The sequence below is a fragment of the Struthio camelus genome, chromosome 8, assembly GCF_040807025.1.
Source record: "Struthio camelus isolate bStrCam1 chromosome 8, bStrCam1.hap1, whole genome shotgun sequence".
NCBI lineage: Eukaryota > Metazoa > Chordata > Aves > Struthioniformes > Struthionidae > Struthio > Struthio camelus.
Genome location: NC_090949.1, coordinates 38,892,743 through 38,913,561, shown reverse-complemented (window position 1 = coordinate 38,913,561; position 20,819 = coordinate 38,892,743). Strand labels below are relative to the sequence as shown.

Genomic DNA, 20,819 nt, shown 5'->3' with positions numbered 1-20,819 from the left:
ATGTTTGAAGTGCCACATCCATAGCAGCGAAGATCGGTAACATCCCTTCCACGGAGAGGCGGTGCTGCTGGTGCCTACCGGTGCGCCTTTCACTTCTGATCATTTCCAGTGCATTTTTTCCGTTTCATTTGCGTGCTCCTTTAATTTCCTATCATCCACATTCATAGTAATAATAAGTCAGAATAGCTATTGTAATAGTAAGAAGAAGAACTGGTGGTTACTCTGAGCGGCAGGCGCTGGAGGAGCGAAGCCGGTGGGGCCTGGTGGGGTCTGCAGTCCAAGGCCGGGGCAGAGACGAGCCCGAGGCAGCGGGGCCGGGCTCACCTGCTGAGACACTGAGTGCAAGCGGTGATCTGTGGATTGCTAGTTTAGTCTCTGAAATGGCTAAAGTCCCGATGTGACTGCAAAATACAGCAAAGAAACTGCTTGTGAGGCCAAAGACGAGGCAGGAGCCCGAGTTCAGCAGCGAGCGCTTGAGGAGAAGCCTGAGGGGCTAGTCGCTCTGGACGTCGACCGTTATTTGACTGCGCGTGGTGGTTCCTCCATATGCCACTGCAGTTGGATTATCTTTATCATTTGCCTCTTGATTTTCAAATATTCTCACCTTACTGCTTTCTAAACAGGGAAAACCCACATGCTAGAAAATTTCCATAACAGAAAGAGTTCAAACACAGTCCAAACAATTCTTCTTGGAAAATGACTGAGAAAACAGATGGGTTTTACTGTGCACCCTTCAGATCTTCAGGTCAACAGACCTGGATCTCCCTAAGTCAATGGCAGGTGATAATTTCAGAGTCAGAGGGCTAAAAAACTCCCTTCTTTCCCAGAGTAGTCAGACCCAAGAGCAATGAACAACAAGGTAGTATGGAAAGCCCAGGATCTCTCAAGGTCGGCACTGTATAAGACCCTAATTAGATTAAAGCCAAATGAAGGATGAGGACGATGTTCAGGGGAATTAGGCGGAAACGCAGTCTGCTATTGACATACTTGCTTGAAGAAGCTATGCTGTTTAGATTAGCTTACAACCTTGTGAGCACCACAACTTCGCTGGGAGATTTACACAGATACATAAGTGTACATCTGGTACTTCAGAGTGTCTGAAATTGCTACCTTTAATATTTTATTGGTTCCATCTCCAAAATAGTGTAAGCCAGAAACGTCTGACCGCCCTTGATACGGAGTAGCTATATATCCTATTCCTAAACAACTCTGCATGAAAAGGGTTTTTTTTATTCAGCTCTGTAAAGAGGCTGGAGAATTCCACAATGATATGTTGCAGACCCTTGAAAATTAGTGAAAGTGGAAAAAGAAAGGCAGCGCAACAGTAATTCACAGAGTCAAGAGGAGCGAGCTGGAAAAGTAAACCCCAAGTCGTTGAAGGTGGGTTCATTACTGTATGTTGTGAGTGCAGTGTGATTAAAGAATGGGGCCAGGTTTCCTGTGGTACTCTGGTGTAATCACAATGATTTTGTCACAGCTATGTCAATTTGAATGCAAAGGAAAATGTGACCCTAGAAATGTTTATGATTAAGCTTTCGCAACTCAGAAGAGACAGTCGAATTGTGTAGTGCTCAGTGACAAAGCTCCTGGTGAAGTCAGCAGTTAGGACTGGTGTGTCACGGCAAGGAACAACGCCTGTGGATGGGAGTGTCAGGGAGCAGCGAGGGTCTGTTGCTCTGCAAGGGAAGGTGAGCTGGGAGAGGAGCATGAGAACAAGGTCAGCACGAGCAGTGACCTCGTCAACAAGGAGCGGGGATGCAGAGCGGCAACCTGGGTCAGGATCAGGATCAGGGCCAGGGCCAGGGATCAGGGTAAGACACAACTGTCATCACCCAGCAAGTCCGTAGCGATGAGGCAGGTTTGAGGTCAAGCCAAGAAGCCAAGCCAATGGGTCTGAGTCAGGATCAGACTCGCGCAGGTAGGAGACCAGCCACAGACACAGCTGCTGCCCAGCTGCGCTGTCACACAGGTAGGGGCCAGAGGTAAAGCCTCAGCTTAAAAGCAGCTCCTTTGGCAAGCCCTCACTCCTAGCTTTCTTCACAAGACCTCTTACCAGTGAAGGAGCTGACCTTAGACTCAGCCTGCTAAAATCTTTAACTTAGCCACCTGAATGCCTAGAAGAGGGATGCGCTCACAGAATCACGGAAGAGCTGAGGTTGGCAGGTACCTCTGGACATCGCCTGGCCCAACCTCCTGCTCAAGCAGGGTCATTTACAGCAGGGTCCCCAGGACTGTGTCCAGGTAGGTTTGAATATCTCCAAGGTTAGAGACACCACAGCCTCCCTCTCCTCTATTCAACCCCATCAAGTATTTATATATGCTGATAAGACTGAGTCTTCTCTTCTCCAGGCTAAACAACTTCAGCTTTCAGCCTCTCCTCGTACGAGAGATGCTCCAGACCCTTAATCATCTTTGTGGCTCTTTGCTGGACTCGCTCCAGCAGATCCATGTCTCTCCTGTCCTGAGGAGCCCAGCGCTGGACCCAGCACTCCAGGTGTGGTCTTAGCAGTGCTGAGCAGAGGGGAAGGATCACTTCCCTCGCTGTTGGCCATGCTCTTCCTAATGCAGCCCAGGATACTGTTGTCCTTGTTGCCTTAAGGGCACACTGCTGGCTCATGTTCAGCTTGGTGTCCACCAGACTCCCCAGGTCTTTTTCTGCAGACCGGCTTTCCAGCTGATGACCCCACAGCTTGTACTGGTGCAAGGGGCCATTCTCTTCCAGTCCTCTGGAACGTCTCCTGATCACCACAGCCTTTCAAAGACAATCAAGAATGTCTTTGCAAAGACATCATCCAGCAACCCCAGCACTCTTGAGGTGCATCTCATCAGGTCCCATGGACTCACGTATGTCCAGTTTCTTTAAACGTTCCTTAACATGATCCTCCCCACTGAGGGTATGTCTTCCTTGCTCCAGACTTTCTCTCTGGTCCCAGGGGCCTGGGATTCCTGAAAGCTGGTCTAACCGCTGAAGCCTGAGGTGAAGAAGGCATCCAGGAGCTTGGCCTTTTCCGTATCTTTTTTCAGCAGTTCCCCACTGCAGGCCCTGACCGGGAGTTCTGGCTGGCAACGCCGCAGAATTCGGTCCTTCACGTGCAGGTGAGGGGCACACATCAGACATGAGTTACTCAGAATGGCTCTTCAAATACTAGAAACATCTGTGTGATATTCATGGCAATCAGGGAGTTTTAAGAGCTTAGTTTTCAATTGTATCTGTGCTTTTTTGTAAACTTGCAAAGTTACCACAAGCTGTCCAGCAGTTTTGCAAATTTTAAAATGAAACTGGATGATAACAAACCAAAATCTTTCAGGGGTCCTGTGCATGTCAGCCTGCTTTTGTATCAACAGCCTCAAAATAGTGGAATTTCAGCAACTGATTTCCTAATACACCAGTAATTCTCTGCATCAGTAGGAAGCCCACTGAACAAGAATCTGACATGCAATTGTAAACACCTGTGATTAATAACGTCAGTGACTGTACCGGGCTGGCCAAGGCAGACCTGTTCCTTTCCTCTCTTCCTTCCTCGGACCTGTGTGGGTCCAGTGGCTGCAAAGTGGCTACGGTCACTTTAGTTAGCATCATAAAGGTGGATAGTCTAAAACCAGTACAATCAATTTTCAGCCTTACTCACTGCATTTTGTTGGAAGGAAACAGGCTAGCAAAGAGTTACTTTTTCAGTCCAGTATTAGCTGGAAAAGCTGATACCAGAAGTGAGAGAATGGATCTCTCAGAGTCTCAAATGCAAAGACTCCTGTATTTTAACTCCCTGCAGATAAATCAGTTTGTTGTGCTCAGTAACTTCTGTTGGGCTGATAGTCTGAGTCTTCTCACTGAATCACTTTTCCTCTCTCTTTTAGACTTGCTAGGTCTGTGTGGGTTGTTGTTGTTATTTTTTTTCTTTAGAGCTCAATTAACTCCAGCTGGTATTACATGCTACTACATATTATGTCAGAAGTTTGGCCCTGCATGGAAACGTGTAGTGAGGGACTGATCCTCGAGGAGCTCACAATAGTCACCTGTTCTCCAGGTTGACACTTTGCCAGGGATTCGGGGACCTTTTTTCCAACAGAGGTTGCAGTTGCTACCAGAAGAGTTACAGTATTTTAAGGTGAAAGCCAACAGATGCGCCCATGTTTTGTCAGCTATGTTCTGCCAAGATAAAGCTATTTTATTAGAAGAAAATACACTCTAGACATTTTTTGATGTAATTTATTGAACCAACAAATGACCAGTGTTATCAATGATACAAAATATGAGACTAAACTCTGTTCTTATTCTTTTCTTAAAACATTTTGTAGCCCTTCTCCGGAAGGAGATGTTCTGCTGCTGGGGAGAGTTCAGCTGTTTGAGCTCTGCTCCAGGTGCTGCCAGGCCTGACCCTCGGGAGGGCCCCGACCTCCAGCTGGGCCAGCCGGGGCGGCCCGGCGCCCCCGGGCTGATTAAGAAGTGAAACCTCGCTCAGGTGAAAGTGAGCTTGTGGCCTGGCCAAGAGCAGGAGGGAGTGGGTCCTGCTGGCGGGAGGCTCTGCCGGGGTGCGGGCCGCGGCGGGAGGGCTCCCGGCTGGAGCAGGCATGGGCAGCTCAGCGCAGGTTCCTTGCTTGCTGCTCCGTGCCTTTTTCTTTCCTGTTGCCGGAGACTGCTCACCAGCGCGCGCAAGCCAGCGCACGGAGCGGGGAGGTCTGGCCCTGCTCTGCTGCCCTCCTTGGAAATGACGTTTACAGCGTTGGCAGCCGCGTGCAGGTAAGCCGTCCTCCGAGACGGCTTCAGCTGTTCGTCAGGCGCCCCGCCGGCCGCCCTTCTTCTGGAGGTCACACAGAGCGCGCGTGCGCCTCAACCTCTTGCAGTTTTTATGTGCTCGTGGACGTTTGGACCCGTCTAGTGCAGAGCCTTTTTGCAGCAGCAGGGATTTTCACTGCAGAGTTTAGATTTTAATTTTGTGTGAGGTTCCCGGCCTCGGGCCTGGGTAGTTTGCCTCTTCCACGACAGCCCAGCACCCGGGGGCTTCGTTACGGGCTCCGCCTCACCGGCGTGTTAACTACGCTGCTATAACTTGCTGTGGACGAGATTCTTTAACCGCTGACGCTCTTCGATAAATGGAGTAATGACCTCCCAAGTCATACTCATGAGAGGAGTCTTACTGGGAACTGTTGTGCTTCAGAGCAGCGTATTAGCGAGGGACACAGCGAACGTACGAGGGCTGCCGGGGAGAGCAGGACCGCGGTGCACGCTGGTAGGGATGTCGTTGGCGCCGTTATTCAAGGCTCGTGCTGTGGTGTTCCTCGGTCTCCTTCTGGAGGCCCCCCGGGCAGCCTTCCACCCTCGGGTCTGAGCTGCGAGGTGGCCTCCAGCTGAGCCCCGCGCACCTGAGGACGCTCAGCTCTGCGGGCTCGGCTTTGAAGGGCTCGGGGAGCGGATCGGTGCTGCTGGGGCGTGCCAGGTCCAACAAAGCGGATCCAGGGGCCGCGTGGAGCTCTGGTCCTGGAGAGGGGTGGAGAGGGGAGGCTCGTTTGTCCGCCAGCTGGCACTGGTGATCCTGGTGGGTGGTCGGGACTTGATAACCTGTCCCGAAGGTCTCCCTGTCTGTAGTCACGTGCGAATTTGAGGTTCAGACCTTGGGTTTCGGCCTTTGTGTGCTGCAAGATCGAGGCCTGTGCTTGACTTTCTAGCCCATCAGCGTAACGCTGGAGGCCCTGGCCTCAGCACACGTCTCCGCGGGGAGCGCGACGCTCTCTAGGAGCTCCGGGGGCGCTGCTGTGCAGAGCGCCACGTCCCTGCTGAGCCGGACGGCGCCGCGTGCCCGCCGCCCCCGTGGACGCGCAGCGTCGGCCGCACCTGGTCGGCGCGAGGTCCCGGGCTGGGGTCGGGGCAGGGAGCTGTCAGGGGTCTGACCCGAGTGGCATCTTTTGAGGGGCCCGGGCGCGTGCCCCGAAGCGAGCGTTTGCAGCCACGGCCTCGCCGCTGCCTTGGGCAGCTCCGTCACAGCGCGTTGGCAGCTCCTTCCCGGCAGGTTCGCACCCTGTGCCGGACTGCGAAAGCCTCTGCATGGCCTGCGTCGTTGCTCCAGAAATAAACCCAAAGTACCCAGAGCTCGTCGCGCTGCGTCAGGAATAACGTTTGGACGGGGAACAGAGCTTTTTGGCTTCGAGCGCACCAAGTGAACCCCTTGTGAGAAGAATTTGCGATTTCGAGTGGAAAATGTGGAAGGAGGGAAGAATGTACAAATAATGCCAAGAGACAGACTCACTTTTCTGGCACAAAACACAAAAAAGTCTTTCCAGTCGATGGTGGGGGACCCAGGAACAATGCGGTGATCGAAAGTCAGCAAACCGAGTTGTCTCTCTGCTTTGGTTCATACTTCTCAAGTCGATTTTGGAGAGCCTGCAGTATGTTGTAAAATCCCTTTTGGATGACAACAGCAAGAACAAAAAGCAGATTCTGGCTTTGTCAGCCCCGTATATTCATGTCTCCGTGGTGAAAACAAGCAGAGCTGCCAGCGCTTTTGAACTGGGGTGGAGGTGTATACAATGAGCTCATGGAGCTCCAGGTGCAGCCATTAAGGGAACATTTGATATTGCTAAGTTCCTTGAACTTCAGATGCTGGTACTTCTAGAAAGTGCGTTATTTAATGCAAGCGTAAATACCAGGCACGGCTCGGGAAGTCATGCGCTTTCTCAGCGATAAATACGATTAACCGTTTCTCGCACCTAGCGTACAAGAAGGGAGTTTTGATGAATCGGGTGGGGAACCTGTGGCGCTGTCCCGCTATGTACTGCTGTTACTGGGACAACATTGCCCACCTATGGCGTTACTGAAGCCCACGCTTTCACGTCCTTCCTCCTCCACAAGGTAAAGCAGCCGCTTGGGAGGCGCCTGTCCCCAGCTGTCTCCTTGCAGAACTCCGGCCGGTGACTTTCCTGACTTTCCGCTTCTGAATCGTGTCTTAGAACCAACTTTGCAAAACATTAGATCCGATAGGTGCCTCCCCTCCCGGCCTCCCGCCCCGGGGGGACAGGAAGGCAGGAGCAGGCCGGCTCTGCCTCCCCGCTGGGCCCGGCCCTCCTCCGTGCTGCGGGCGGGGGTGACCGGCGAGACGTCCCTTGGGTTCCCCTGTGAAGCGGGAGCACTAAGGCGCCTTGGGGCAAGCGCTGTCCCTGCTCGGCCCGACAGCCTCCACGCCGCGGCCGATCAGCCAAGCCGCAGCAGGTCTGCAGCGGCCCCGGCCGCCAGCCCGAGGCCCTCCCGCTGCCGGACGCTCCCGCTGGCCCCTGCCGGCTCCTGGGGCCGCCAGCCGGCCGCCCAGAGCGGGCCCCGACACCAGCTGTGCGGCACAGCCGCTGCTAGCGGGCAAAGCGGGGCCAAGCCCGCAGCTGCTGCGGGGCAGCCTCCACCCCACCACCGGCCTCCGCTCCCTCCTGCTGCCGGCCTTCATCCTCCGTGCCCTCCCGCTGCCGGCCTGTGTCCCTGCTCCCTCTGTCGCTGGCCTCCATCCTCTACTCCCTCCCACTGCCGGCCTCTGTCCCCTGCTCCTCCTGCCGCCGGCCTCCGTCCTCCACTCCCTCCACCACCGGCCTCCGTCCCTGCTCCCTCCCTCCGCTCCTCCTGCCGCCGGCCTCCGTCCCCCGCGGCCTCCGCCCTCCCCGAGGAGCGCGGCCCCTGCGGCCTCCGGCGCTCGGCCCCACCGCCGGGCTGAGGGCGGCGGGTGCCCCCGCCAGGCCTGTCGTGGGGCTGGCGCCCCCCAGGCCGCCGGCGCCCGTCCTGCAGGCGCTGGTGGCTCTGCCGGCGCGCGCGCCCCGCGGAGAGCTGCCGGCCCGGCCCCCGGGCGCGTGGCGTGGCGGAGGAGAAGGCGCTGCGGCGGGGCAGCGCGTGGGGGCCGGCGGGCCGGGGCGGCGCTGCGTCGGCCCCCTGCTCCGGCGGGTGCCCGCGCCGCCCCGCGGCGGCCCCCACCGCCCGCCCGCGAGAGGGGAAAATGGAGGTCTCCTTTTAATTAAGCTCTTTGTCCTTTGAAGTTATTTTTGATTTTTTTTTTCACATTGATGATGTAATTTATGTAAATAATCATCTATCTATGAAAGGAGCGCGTCTGTCAAAAGCTGAAATAAAAAACATCCGTCATTTTGAAGTGATTAACATTCTCCAGATGTCTGAATCATCAGATTTCAGGAGTTTCTCTTTGTTGTGATAATGATACAGCGCCCAGGACGGGGAGGTTTACTTGCTCGGGTGGGTCGAGCGCAGATTTCTCGCAGCCCCGTTGCAGGGCGCCGCTGGCTGGGCTCGGGCCCGCAGAGGACAGGGCGCGCGGTCGCTGTCGTCGCCCGTGGCGGCGACCTGCTGCCGGCGGTCGAGCTGCGGCCGGGGCGCGGCGGCTCCTCGGTTCCTTCCAGAACCGAGCGCAGCGCCCCGCGGCTTTTGGGGCTCTGCCCTTTGGGCTGCCGCCTGGCTCGCTCGTCGCCTTGTAGTGGGGGCTGCGGGCCCGAAAAGCTCCCTCTTGGGTGGTGCACGGGCCGCGCGCCCGGCCGCCTCTCGGGAGGGCGGCGCGGGGCTGGCGGCGGCGGCTCTGATGGCGGCCGCGCGCGGGGCGGACGCGCTCCGCTCTCGCCGCCGCGAATCAGCCCGGCGCGGGGGGGCGGGGGGGGCGCCTCAATCAAGGCGGTAATGGCCCCACTTCACAATCAGGGAAGTGCTTCTCCTTCAGAAATCCTACCATTTGTGGCTGATTGCGAACGCCGGCCTCATTTCTCATCTAAAGGGCGAGCGATAATTTGGAAAAGGAATTGCAACAACTTCCCAGCCATTTGGCAAATCGTTATTGTTGTAAAGGGGTGGTGGGAGCCGCCGCTGTTTGTCAGGTGGTTTCTTTTCCCCCTGCTGCTCCCCCATTTGCCGCCGCCGCCGTGCCGCAGCAGCAGGACACGGCAGCTGAAACGCGCTCGGCGGCGGCGGTGGGAGCCGCGGGGCGCCCAGCGTCCGCCCGGCCGGCTCGAAGCCGCCCGCCGCGGCCTGGTCGGCCCGGCAGCATGGCGCCCGGTGGGGAGGTGGGCCCCACGGCGCGGGCGGCCGAGGGGCAGGCGGCAGTGGTGGGACGAGGGGGCCGTTTTGGCCAGCGGCCTCGGGCGGCCTGCGGAGGGGCGATGGGGCAGCTCCGCATCCCCAGCTGCCAGGAGGACGGGCGCTGTGGGGCGCCGGGCCGGGCGGCGGGGACCCTCGCGCCGTGGGGCGGCTCTGCGGGGGCGCCGGGCCGGGCGGCGGGGACCCCTCGCGCCGTGGGGCGGCTCTGCGGGGGCGCCGGGCCGGGCGGCGGGGACCCCTCGCGCCGTGGGGCGGCTCTGCGGGGGCGCCGGGCCGGGCGGCGGGGACCCTCGCGCCGTGGGGCGGCTCTGCGGGGGCGCCGGGCCGGGCGGCGGGGACCCCTCGCGCCGTGGGGCGGCTCTGCGGGGGCGCCGGGCCGGGCGGCGGGGACCCCTCGCGCCGTGGGGCGGCTCTGCGGGGGCGCCGGGCCGGGCGGCGGGGACCCTCGCGCCGTGGGGCGGCTCTGCGGGGGCGCCGGGCCGGGCGGCGGGGACCCCTCGCGCCGTGGGGCGGCTCCCCCCTCCTCAATCAACAGTGGGGCTAAAGCGCGAAACTAAGAGCAAAGTGCAGAAAAAGCAGCATCAACTTGATTGTGCAAAGTTCTTTCCAAATTTGAGACTAAGCCCTTATATAACCGCATGTGGTCAACAAACGCATAAACCCAAGCAAACCCGAGCCAGGCACCGCCCGGCCCGCCGTCCTGTAATTTGGAGGGCTTTAACCCCCTTTGAAAACACGGCTGCGGCTCCCAGCCAGGGCTGGGGCCGGGGCCGGGGCCGGTGCGGTGCCGCCGGCTGATCTGGGCGCGCAGGTGTGGGAGGAAGGAGCCGCTTCCCGGCCGCGCTGGCGGGAGAGGGGCCGTCCGGGCCAGAGAGCTGCCGGCTGGGGCTGCGCCCGGCGCGCCGCCGGCCCCGGCTCCCCTCTGCTGCTGCGCGCCCTGGACGTTGCGGCTGAGAAAGGGCAGCGGGTTGCTGCCGTGAACGGCTGCGTCCGCTTCCTTGGAAACACCCTCATGCAAAGCGAATGAAACTGTCCTAAAATACGTTTGATATTTTAACAAAGCAAAAGCGAACACGGAACTCGGGCTGAAAACGCCCTTTTACTAAGTAAGCGGCTAAGCACGCGTGGACCCACGCAGGCTCGGCCATTCGAGGACCGTGGCGGCGTGAGCTTGGGTCATTACCGTGGCCTTTGCAGTGAAGTAAGAAAACCAGAAAAATGATTGTTTTTAAAGATGAAGTAGCTGCAGGGAGCCTCTTTGTGTCCAAGCGCGCGGCCCCGCGGCTCTGCCCCGACAACGCGCCGCAGCCCCCGTCCGTATACAAAACGGAAGCGAGTGGCAGCCCGCTGGCTCCGCTGCCTGCGGGCGGGCGCTCGGCGGGACGTGCGAGGCCGGCGGCGGACCCCAAACACCAGCTCCTTGGGCCAGGGGCGGCAGGCGGGAGGCGATTCCTCCTTTGCGTCTCCGCTTTCTGTGGCCTGGATTTTATCTTTCGGCACGAGCGCAAGGACACAGCATGGCAAAGCACGTGGAAACTGCTCCCCTTCGCTAGCCGAATTTGCAGTAGTCTCTAATAAACCATAGCAAGAACTTACAGGGGTTTAGGAGGGCTGTGAATTCAGGCGGCTGCTCAGAGTGCTCTGAACAAACCTTTCGGAAACGCGTCTCCCCCAGCCCCTACACTTTTTGAAAAAGCAAAAGACGGGGCAGCGCAGGCAGGCTGAGGAGAGCGCGCCCGCAGCCCGCTCGGCGGGCAGGCGAAACTGCGCAGGCAGCCGGCAGCGCTGCCCTGCGCGCTCACAGCTGCCCCGGGGGACAGCGGCCACCAGGGGGGACACACTCTGTGTCCCCTGCGCCCGCGCCCTGCCGGGCCGTAGGACTCACTGCTCCCCCTGCGCATCGCGAGCGGCGCGGCGGGCGCACTGGACCTGTCCAGGCTGCCCGCTGACCCGTCCTCCTTCACGGCGTCCTACCACCGCCCTGCTCTTCAGTGCGACAAACGCTGCCCCAGGCCCAGCTGGAATGAAACAAGGGCGAGCGCACCAAAATCCGTGTGAGGCTGGAGAACAACGAATAGCGTTTATAGCATATTATTTCTGAAGGTCTCGTGTAGTGTTTAACACCCTGTGCACTCCGTGCCTTCACCAGCTGACATGCGTTAATAAAAACTAGCATTGGTCAGCAGTGGCTTGTCCCCTACGCGAAGGAAGACAACAGCAGAGATTCTTCTTTCTGCTTTTCGGTCCGTTTCTGCTAAGGACGGCAACAGCCGGCTGACGCGTCAACTCACGTAGCTGACGGCAATCCTCTTGCAAAAAGGATGGAAGTGGGCTGGTTCTCACTCTCCCATACCACCAGCACTGGCTGAGGTCTGTCAAGCCATTGGGAAGAACGAAACAAATGACACCAGTCGAACTGTACAAGTCATAAGGTGGAAACACAAATAAGCAACACACAAAGGCACAAGTTTATTTTTCTTGGCGTGCCTGCTACTGGAATCACGGCCCAACATGTCTTCCAGAATCTGTTTAAAGTCCCCAATTACTTTTCCCTTTGGCTGCTACCTAGTATGCCAAATTTTTACAGTGGAATTAAAATACCCCCAAGATGTAGGTTTATGTAATGGAAACAATGACAGCTCCCCAGCTCTATAAATTGGGAGTTACTATACCCAATAAACCATTTCCTTCAGTCAGGGTCTTGTGATGTAGTGTTAGCAACCACTGAGTCATAAAAGTAAGGGCTCCGAGTTCATTGTGGCTAAGGTTTACAAATTCCCTGTTTTTTTGCAAAACAAACTACCAGTATTGAGCAACTTTTCCAGGGGTACATCGTAGGAATATACAAATTAAGTATAAAATAGTGCAATAACATTTATCGAATGCCAGTGACTTACAGCCTGTTAGGAAGGCCTGTTGCTATATACTCACAGTTGAATTTTTGCTTGACAGTTGAAACTGGAGCTGGGTGCTAGCCATATAGAAACATATATAAGTGAACTAACGAACTATCAGCATACAGTGTTGGCTAGAAGATGCAAAGAAAAAAAAACACTTAATGGCTGCTAGCCAAGGGAAGCAGAACACATCAACAGTGGGGCTAAAGCCTGAAACTAAGAGCAAAGTGCAGAAAAACAAGCATCAACTTTGCTGCCCCGTGCAACAGGCAGGAAAGGAACCTGTTGGTTACAGGCTGTGCGGCGCAGCGAGCAGATACTGTACTTTGGCTGACTAATGCATGGCTTTGTGTTGTTTGGAAAGGGTCATTTGCATTCCTGCACACTGCCTTGCAGAGTTCCTACCGGGACAAAAATCTTCAAGGTAACTCAGTTCTCAGAGCTTCCTTCCTCTGCAAAATTTAGAAGGGCTAAATCCAGCAGTTAAAGGGGATTGCTTCCATAGAGAAGGTCGCCAAAGGCTGCAGCAAACTAGCTATTTGTGTGATAACTGACAGACAAAGTAAAATAAATACATTCTATCTTGTCTAAAGAATACCTTCTAAGGGTTTGTTCTCCATGCTTCTGCAGCATTAAACTTGGTCACAATTCTGTTTACTTGCTTGCTTCAGGTAAATGTCCACGAGAGTGTTACTACTTAGAACTACTTAGAACAGAGCGGTATCTGTATCTCTTATGAAGAGCAGTATGATTGTTCACTTTGCCACATGCTTTCAAATGCCTTAGTCTACACCATAATTCCACCAAAAATATCAACATTGCTTTCTGTGTCATCCTCACGTTCTATTTCTTCGTTACGATCCTTTGGAGAGGTGCATACACCGTGTTTTTGAACACTCTTTCTCTTTCTTCTGCGAACGTACACATGGGGATTCTTTTCTCTCTCTTCAGAAGGCGAGTTGTTTGTGCTGAGGCCAGCTTTCAAAGCTAACTGTAAGCAGTTGTAGAACCTAGAAGGAAATAAATGCGTAGTTACTATTTTTGCAGGTTTGCACAGGATCTGCAAAATTACTCTGAAAAATTAATGATTTTGTAATGCAATCAAAATGTATGAAGAAAACTAAATCATGACTAAACTTTAAATGTTCCAATTAATACTGCAAGAAAAATTAGAAGTAGCAGCATGTGTCCTGTTTATGTCATGTCACTTCTCTTTTTAATGTCTGTATATTAGAAATCAATTAGTGGATGTACCTATGTGCAATTAAGGCCCTATTAACTTAACAGAAACCATAAAATGGTACCATCTTAAGTGTCTTAATAAACAACTACATTAATAGTAAGCTGGACTGCTACCATTCACCATAACTTTTAGCCTCTCTTTGACAACTACAGAGATTTTAAATGGCCAAATAAAAACAAACTGGTCTTAGTAAAAATAGGTGCATCTCCAGCATCCTTTTGGTCTTCATGACATTTGGCTCTTCTGCCTGTTCTGTTCCTCATACCTGGAAACACACCTAAAGACCCCAGATCTAGGTAACCTTCTGTCTCCTTCATGAACCATCAGTTTTGGAAACTGTAAAAAGCATGTAGGTGATTAAAGTGTGCACTGCAACCTGAAACCATCTGAAACTGTTACTGTGTTAAAATAACAAATGCTGCTGTTGTCATTAGCAAAAGAAACTTAAATGCTACTCAGTAACAACCTCAGTCTGCAAACTCATACTGCTTATAGGTTTTGTTTAAATAAACAGTTTACAGTCTTCAGAGCTCAAAAAAGTTAATTGAACTTGTAGTTTAGATCTGTCACGTCTGTCTTTTTTTTTTTTTTTTTAAAATGTGTAGGTTTCTTCTTACATAGCCTCTCCTATCCATTTTTCACTTTTGGATTTAATGCCATCAATAGGATTAGTGTAATCTAACAAACCTGTCAATCCTCCTCATGTTCTCTTCCATTTTTCGATTAGCTGTGTGTATCAGAAACTCGATATATTCTTCAGAGACCATCAGTTTCCCCTTGTGGCTCAACGGAACTTCTAAGCAATGAGTGCTCCGCACAGCCTAAGAACACACGTATAAGTCTTCATTTAGTATAAAGATTTTTATTGTACAGAGGTTATTCAAATAACACGGGCAACTCATTATAAGAAGAAAAACACGCACACATTTTTTTAATTTGCCATCAAGTAAAGTAGGAAGATATATATATATATATATATATATTTTTTTTTTTTTTCACCATGGTGTATTGTGACATAGCTGTCTTTTACGTTACTATTCAGATCTCAGCTCTTAAAAATTTCCGGTTAACATTAATGAAATATCTTGTTAAATTCTTTATAGTTAAGTAGAAAAGACCTTACCATCACAATTTTTCCTCTTCTGCCAACTGTAATACCAGAGTTCCTGAACCCAGAATTAATAGCTACGGCATGCTGCAGAACAAATAAATGTCTTAAACAGGTCACACATACTTTCACAGCAAGAGCGTATTATGGATAGCAATGCAAGTTACGAACCCAGTTTTGCAAGAACTTACTCAAAACCATATCTCCAAATTAATGCAATCATAGTTATATTCAAATGTTTGTAAGATCAAACTCACAGGAAGTCACAAAACGTTGTGGTTGGTTTTCAGAAAATCACAGTCAACTGATTATCTAACCTTAAACCATTAAAGCAGAGGAGACATTGACGCCCCTCTCGCACTGTACTGTTTCATCTCGAGGAGCTGGTACCCAGACAATTGGGCAACACCTTCGTAGCTCAGAGGGCAGCAATACAGTCAAAGCTGTTAATCAGCTCCCTCTTCTATATGAATCATGGAACAAAACCATCATGTGTTAGACTCTCCAGAGTCGTTCTGGAAAGGCAGAAGGCAAAGGTATTACTCAATTAGCTGAAATGCTGGAGCCAAACGGCCGGGCCAGTAGCAGAACGACTTAAAAAACCTCTCACTTTCAGCCAATGAAAGCAACATAGGCTCACCGGGAAAACTGTTTTACCTGCCAACCTGCTTCAGCAAGAATACAGAAGTATAGCTGAGTAATTTTGTTTTCTAAAAAGTACAGCAAAATGTCTAGTAAGTTTAAAGCTATGTTTTCTTCATTAGCTTATTTTGCTACCCTAGTGATTAAACATGCAGTACATCTGGGAATATTCTTAAGTGTTAAAACCTACTCAGGAGCCAATACTTTTACTTGTGCAGCAAGGAACATAACAGAACAACAACGTAACGTTGTTACTTGATGCAATTTTACCAGAAGTTGTGCATGTTGCAGCTCTTGACACAGCACATGAAGAACAAATGGTTCAAACTTGAGCACAACGTCACCAGTGGCTTTCTCTAGTGCAGTCATCTGGAAAATACACAAATTATTCATATCAATAGAGCAAATGTGCACTGCAAAACTAGCAAATAATGAAAATAAGAGCTAGCCAGTGTGTAAAACAAACATTAAAAATGCAGCAAATGAGATGCAAGCAATCAACTTCTTTCAGTTGCTTTCAGTTTTTCATTGCTAGTAACACAGAAATTGCATGGACCTCCACATTTCTGTTAGATAAACTAAGTTTGAAAGAAATTCACGGCAAGATAGACTTTAAAACTTTAATGTGCTTCCCTGTTTATTTCTTTGTACGTTCAAATGAATTGATATAGTCAGTACCGCACAGGAAGACGACTGTTTCACTGCAATCAGATGAAACCTGAGCAGTCAGGCTTTTTATGCTGTTCTGTACAATCAAAGACATTTAGTTCCTGAAATACATTCCTCAACTTCAGAGAACTTTCAGGGTTACAGCAGATTAAATTTATAGCTTAAGGTACTTGATCGCATTTTAATCCTAGTTTAAACAATAATGCATAGCCTACTGTAGGAGAGTTAGAAAGATAAAAAACCTTCAGAGGTTGAAATTACAGGCATAAACCCACAGGAAAAAAAAAAGCAAATAACTTCATAAACATAAAATTATAGAGGTTACCATCGACCCCAGTGTTGCAAAAAGGGTGGGATGCTAGTGACAAATTCTCCTATGCTCGCCAGTACGGAGAAAGCTCTTGATGTTCTGTACTGCACAGTATTACAATATATCTGTTTTTCTATGTTATGTTTATGGAGAACAATTTCCAGGGTTGAGGTTACTTCCTTCCTTTCAGAAAGGTTGCTCTGAGGCAGGTACATTATTTATTCCATTTAATGATTATTTAATGATTATTTAATTATTTATGTACTGTGTGGGTTCCCCGCCCCCCCCGCTCCCACCTCTTGTTCACATTCACTTGCTTAATCCACAGCATTAAAATTTTGATATATTAACTTGGGAAGTTTGAACTGCTTTCTCATGCTTTTTTGTCTATCCTTTCTCATGTTTCCTGCAAAATGAATATATTCAATAAAACCTTAAGAAAATAATCAAGTTCACCTGCTTTTTAGACACTACTGACAGCATAAAAGGAAACTGCGTAAGTGACAGCACACTCTTTTCCTTTTAAATACTGAAAAATAATTAAATGTGCTTATACAGCATCCCCTCTGTATCTATCATTATTCTGAGTTGAAAGGAGCTCTTTCTGAGTGACTAAGTCACACAAGTTATGTGCCAGATTTTAAAAAACGCCGAGTAACCGCAGCTGTGCTAAAGCTGATGAGAAGCAGAGGCGATCAGCATTGCACAAGGCAGCGTTGTGCAGAAATACCTAAGCTAACTTATTTAGCGTTCGCTTGGGCCTGGAAGCAATTGTGTCGGCACAGCGTTGCACCGAGGTGCATCTACTCTGCCTGAGACTGCGCTAACGTGGTCAGAGAGCTCCCTTGTCCAAGCCGAGGTCACGCAGAGCTAGCGCGGTTTCTCCAGGCAGCGCTGCCCGAGGCTGCCCGCGCGCACTGCCGAGGCCCTGTGCTGTGCCGTGTCTGTCTGGGCTGTGCTGATTTCAACAGGAACCGAAACACACGCGGCAGTCTACGCAACACAGGCTGAGACCCGCCACGGATGTCTGTGTTTCCTTTTCAGATATTTTCCCATCTTTGAAAATTCTGTTTGAGCCATCAGAGCAGTACAGCGCACGGCTTCATCCAACTGACCAGCATTTATTGTGGTTGGAAGCCAAGTTAGACCTGTCTGAGAGACCAACGTTGTAACAAGAGAACATACCATCAACTGTGATCAGAGTGTACGATACCGGAGGGGCTGTTTTTAAGGGTTTCTGTTTCTCTGGAAAAGCTAAGTAATTTAGCAGGCAGTCACGAGACAGATTTTTCAGTGAGACTAGAAATACATAAGAAAGTCACGATGACTAAAGCCATACAGGACCATTAGCGCTGCCCCAAGGCTGGCTTACTAGTTTCACCAAAAAGCTTATTGACAGAATGAAATATTCTGAGTATTTTATTATCTTATTGCTTCTAAATCACTGGTTTCCTGTAAAATCAATTTAATATGGAAATACTGAAAGCAGTTTTCTGTCGAGTCTGTACCGTCTGAGGCTCAGCTCTGCTCCCAACGAAACTGACGGTAAAACACCCAGTGGGAATAGGATTAGGCCCTTCATCTACGAACCGTCAGAAGTCTAACTGCTATAGTGAAAGGGCAGAAACTATCTGTCGGTGATAAGATGTAAAAAAGCTTACACAAATGGAAATCCCTCTATTTCAAACACAGAAGCAACGGATAAAGTGACACTAAGCAGGAAGTGATTGACTGCGTTTAATGACTGACCGCGGCAGAGCATTTACCGTCACACAGTGCACTGCACAGTCCTTGTTCTAGAAACAGCGCGTGTTTGTCCTCCAGCAAACGCTTTCACTTCCGCGCTGCACAGCTGCAGTCAGCTTACTGGCCTGGGTAGAAGTTACAAACTGGCCAGAGCAGTGCACGGGGCACTGCACTCTGCAAAACCCGCTCCAGAAGCGGGGCAAGTACTCCTCAGATACCCTGTACTAAACTCACATAACACTCATGCAAGGCATGTGAGAGGTCTGCCAGCAGGATGAAAAAACAACAGCAGAAGGCATACCTTATAGTTTTATCCACGTCTGTGCGGACAGACTATGTATGCAGAGGTCCTGGAAAAACCAGAAGAGACTGCACACGCATATCTTAAAGTATTCAACAGCAGCTGCCCAAGTTCTGCTGTATCTACAGCCTAAAAACCAAAGTTGAAGGTGACTAAGTTGAATACCAATAGTATGCCAAGGAAAAAAAGTAAGCCATTTCTGTTTTATATTACTTGTATAATTCTGAGATTATATTTGTATGGCATCAAGAACCTTGTGAACAGGTACTCCATAATACATAAAGCTTCTTCTCTAAGTATTGGGAGAGTAAAGGTGTAACAATCAATTACAAAACAAGTATTCTAAGCTCGTTTTGTTGAGGTTGATATACACAGTGAAGTCAAACAATCTGCCAGCTGAAAAGCAAAACAGATAAAATCCATGAACTCTGCTTCCCCTCTCATTTCCTAAACATTGGACTAGCCAGCCTCTACCATATAATACAGTGTAACTGTTGAAAAATTAGTCAAAGGCGTTTTTCTTACACTTGCAATTCATGCATTAAAAAATTCTTAGCAGCCTACCCGTTAGAGGGAACGGAAAAGAAGAGAGCAGTTCCTCTGCTAAGAGTCATCTGCAAGGACCTGCTGGGTCCTGCTCAATCCAAAACTGACTGAGGGAAACCGCAGCAAGCTCTGCTTTGCTAGTAAGCTGCTGAATTTAGAACAAAAATTCAGAACAGATATTCATGAAGACAGACTTTTCAGAGGATTTTGTGTGTGCGTGCAAACGTATGCATATCTGTAAAGTGAGCTAGGAATCAAGCGAGAGAACTTGTGATGTTGTAACCGCTTCAATTTTGGCATATACAATGCAGAGATGTAATGAGAGCAGTCTACTTTGAAAGCATACTAAAAAAAAAAAAAAAAACAAGAAACGAGTTTTTTTTTTTTTTTACATTTCAGGGAATTTTAAGATACTAAATTAAAAATGCAGCATAAGAGATTCACTATTATCAGGTGTCTGTTCGTAAATGAAGGCTGTTCCACAGCAAGCTGGGCTCATGACAATTGGTAATGAAGCACTTGATGTATACAAAATTAACATGTGCATTGGCACATTCATCTGAACATGTCTACTGATAACAGCGATAAAGTAATCTCATTTTGGTTGCTTCTTGAATCTCTGCCCAAAACCACAAAGGCAGAACGGCCAGAGCTTATGAAACAGTTTGTGAGGATAACAAACGGCAGTCAGTAATCACAAGCAACACATGCTGAAAAAAAGCATTCCAATTACTGCTGTTAGACTGGAACTGTGGGAAGAGCAGGATAAAGACCGCGCTATCCTGCGTCTGTGTCCTGCAGCGATGTTGTTGCTTACTCAGAAACAATCTTAGCCACTGCCTGACACAGAACTTTCATTAGGCAGATACCTGGTTTCATACAGCAGTTCTTACTCCAGCATTAAAAAAGCAATATACTGTTTTCCTTTAGTTCAGCCTAATCTACTAAAGACTAGATCATTACCGTCTTAAGACCAGCTAGTATTCTACACAAGTTATTTTAGGTCTGGATACAAAGGTGTTTAAATCAAAATTAATCTCCAGTTGGTATCTTGCTGGCAACCCAGTGAGAAGGAAACACAAAGAATAGATGAGTAACTGCATAAACGAAAAATACACTGTTACACAAAAAGTAATCTTTCACTTGCTTAAGAAAAACTCGGTTCTGCTTATTCTGAGTAAGGAAAGGGTTTCAAAAAAAAAAAAGGAAATCACTGTATTTTAGATTTTCAGAAGATACTGTTTAAAAGTCAACATTTTGCTTCAGAAGCAACAGAAATGACAACTCTCATTTGAACTACAGTGATGGTCAAATATACTACTCTAGACGGTGAACAAGAAATTATTCAAGTTTCATATTAGCTGCATTTACAACTACAGAGGAAATTAAATATTAAGCTTAAAATCTTTCACTTCAAAGAAGATGTGTAGAGTTTACTAAGCAGGATACCTACAGAAAAGTTTATTCTGGAATTAGAGCATCAATTCAGCTCAGTATCAGGAAGAAAAAAACAGAGATTTCTCCCACTTCCACACAGCATGTTTTCCAGGGCACAGGGAACGCCGCACTAGACAGATGCAGGGGTTGTACGGCACTGTGCTCTTACCACATCGTCCTTGACGCACAATTCGTGTGTCACCATCAGCCAGGAGCAGTTTTTCTTCTGGACCTCGTACCTGTCACTGTCCTAGCAACAAAGAGAAACGGTTGGACCAGCGCCACAGCCACACGCGGTTACCTCCTCCTCGGGGGAGGCGTGATGCCGCGAGAACCGTCTCACAGCTTTTAAAGCTGTTCAGGGCACGAAGGCGCAGGAGGGCGGGCTGAGCCCGTTCATCGCCGAGGGCGCGTCCGCCGCCAGGGCGAGCAGCGAGAGCGGAGCCGCCGCCGGGGAGCAGACGGGCTGGGGGCTGCCGAGCCGCCGCGGCCGGAGCGCGGCCCGCCGCCCGCCCCTCCCCCGGCCCGGCCCACTCACGGCGGCGGGCAGCTGCGCCAGGAGGACGCGGCCGGCGCAGGAGCTGGCGGTGCAGAAGGGCGGCTGCGCGTTGAGCAGCCGCAGCAGCGCCGCCACCCGCCCGTCCACGCCGCCCGCCCGGCTCCCGTCCGCCCGCGCCAGCCGCTGCGCCTTCCGCCGCCCGAACGCCGCCATCACCCCGGCCCGGCCCCCGACGGCGGCCCGCGCCGGACACAACGCCTCGGCGCGCGCCCTCCACCGACGGCGGCCCGCGCCGGACACAACGCCTCGGCGCGCGACACGCCCCGGCCCGGCCCGGCCTGGCCCGCCCCCAAC

At 50.9% G+C, this 20,819-nt stretch overlaps 1 protein-coding gene across 1 annotated transcript; it reads right to left on the bottom strand.

The window, feature by feature from the left end:
• Nucleotides 1-11,512: 11,512 nt before the first annotated feature.
• Nucleotides 11,513-20,694, bottom strand: TYW3 (tRNA-yW synthesizing protein 3 homolog). Its single transcript, XM_068953568.1, has 6 exons — nucleotides 20,505-20,694; nucleotides 20,136-20,216; nucleotides 15,228-15,326; nucleotides 14,331-14,402; nucleotides 13,895-14,028; nucleotides 11,513-12,974 (listed from the first exon to the last, which is right to left on the bottom strand). The coding sequence occupies exons 1-6, from the start codon at nucleotides 20,676-20,678 to the stop codon at nucleotides 12,752-12,754; spliced, it is 783 nt and encodes a 260-aa protein (XP_068809669.1). The 5' UTR covers nucleotides 20,679-20,694; the 3' UTR covers nucleotides 11,513-12,751.
• Nucleotides 20,695-20,819: the final 125 nt, after the last annotated feature.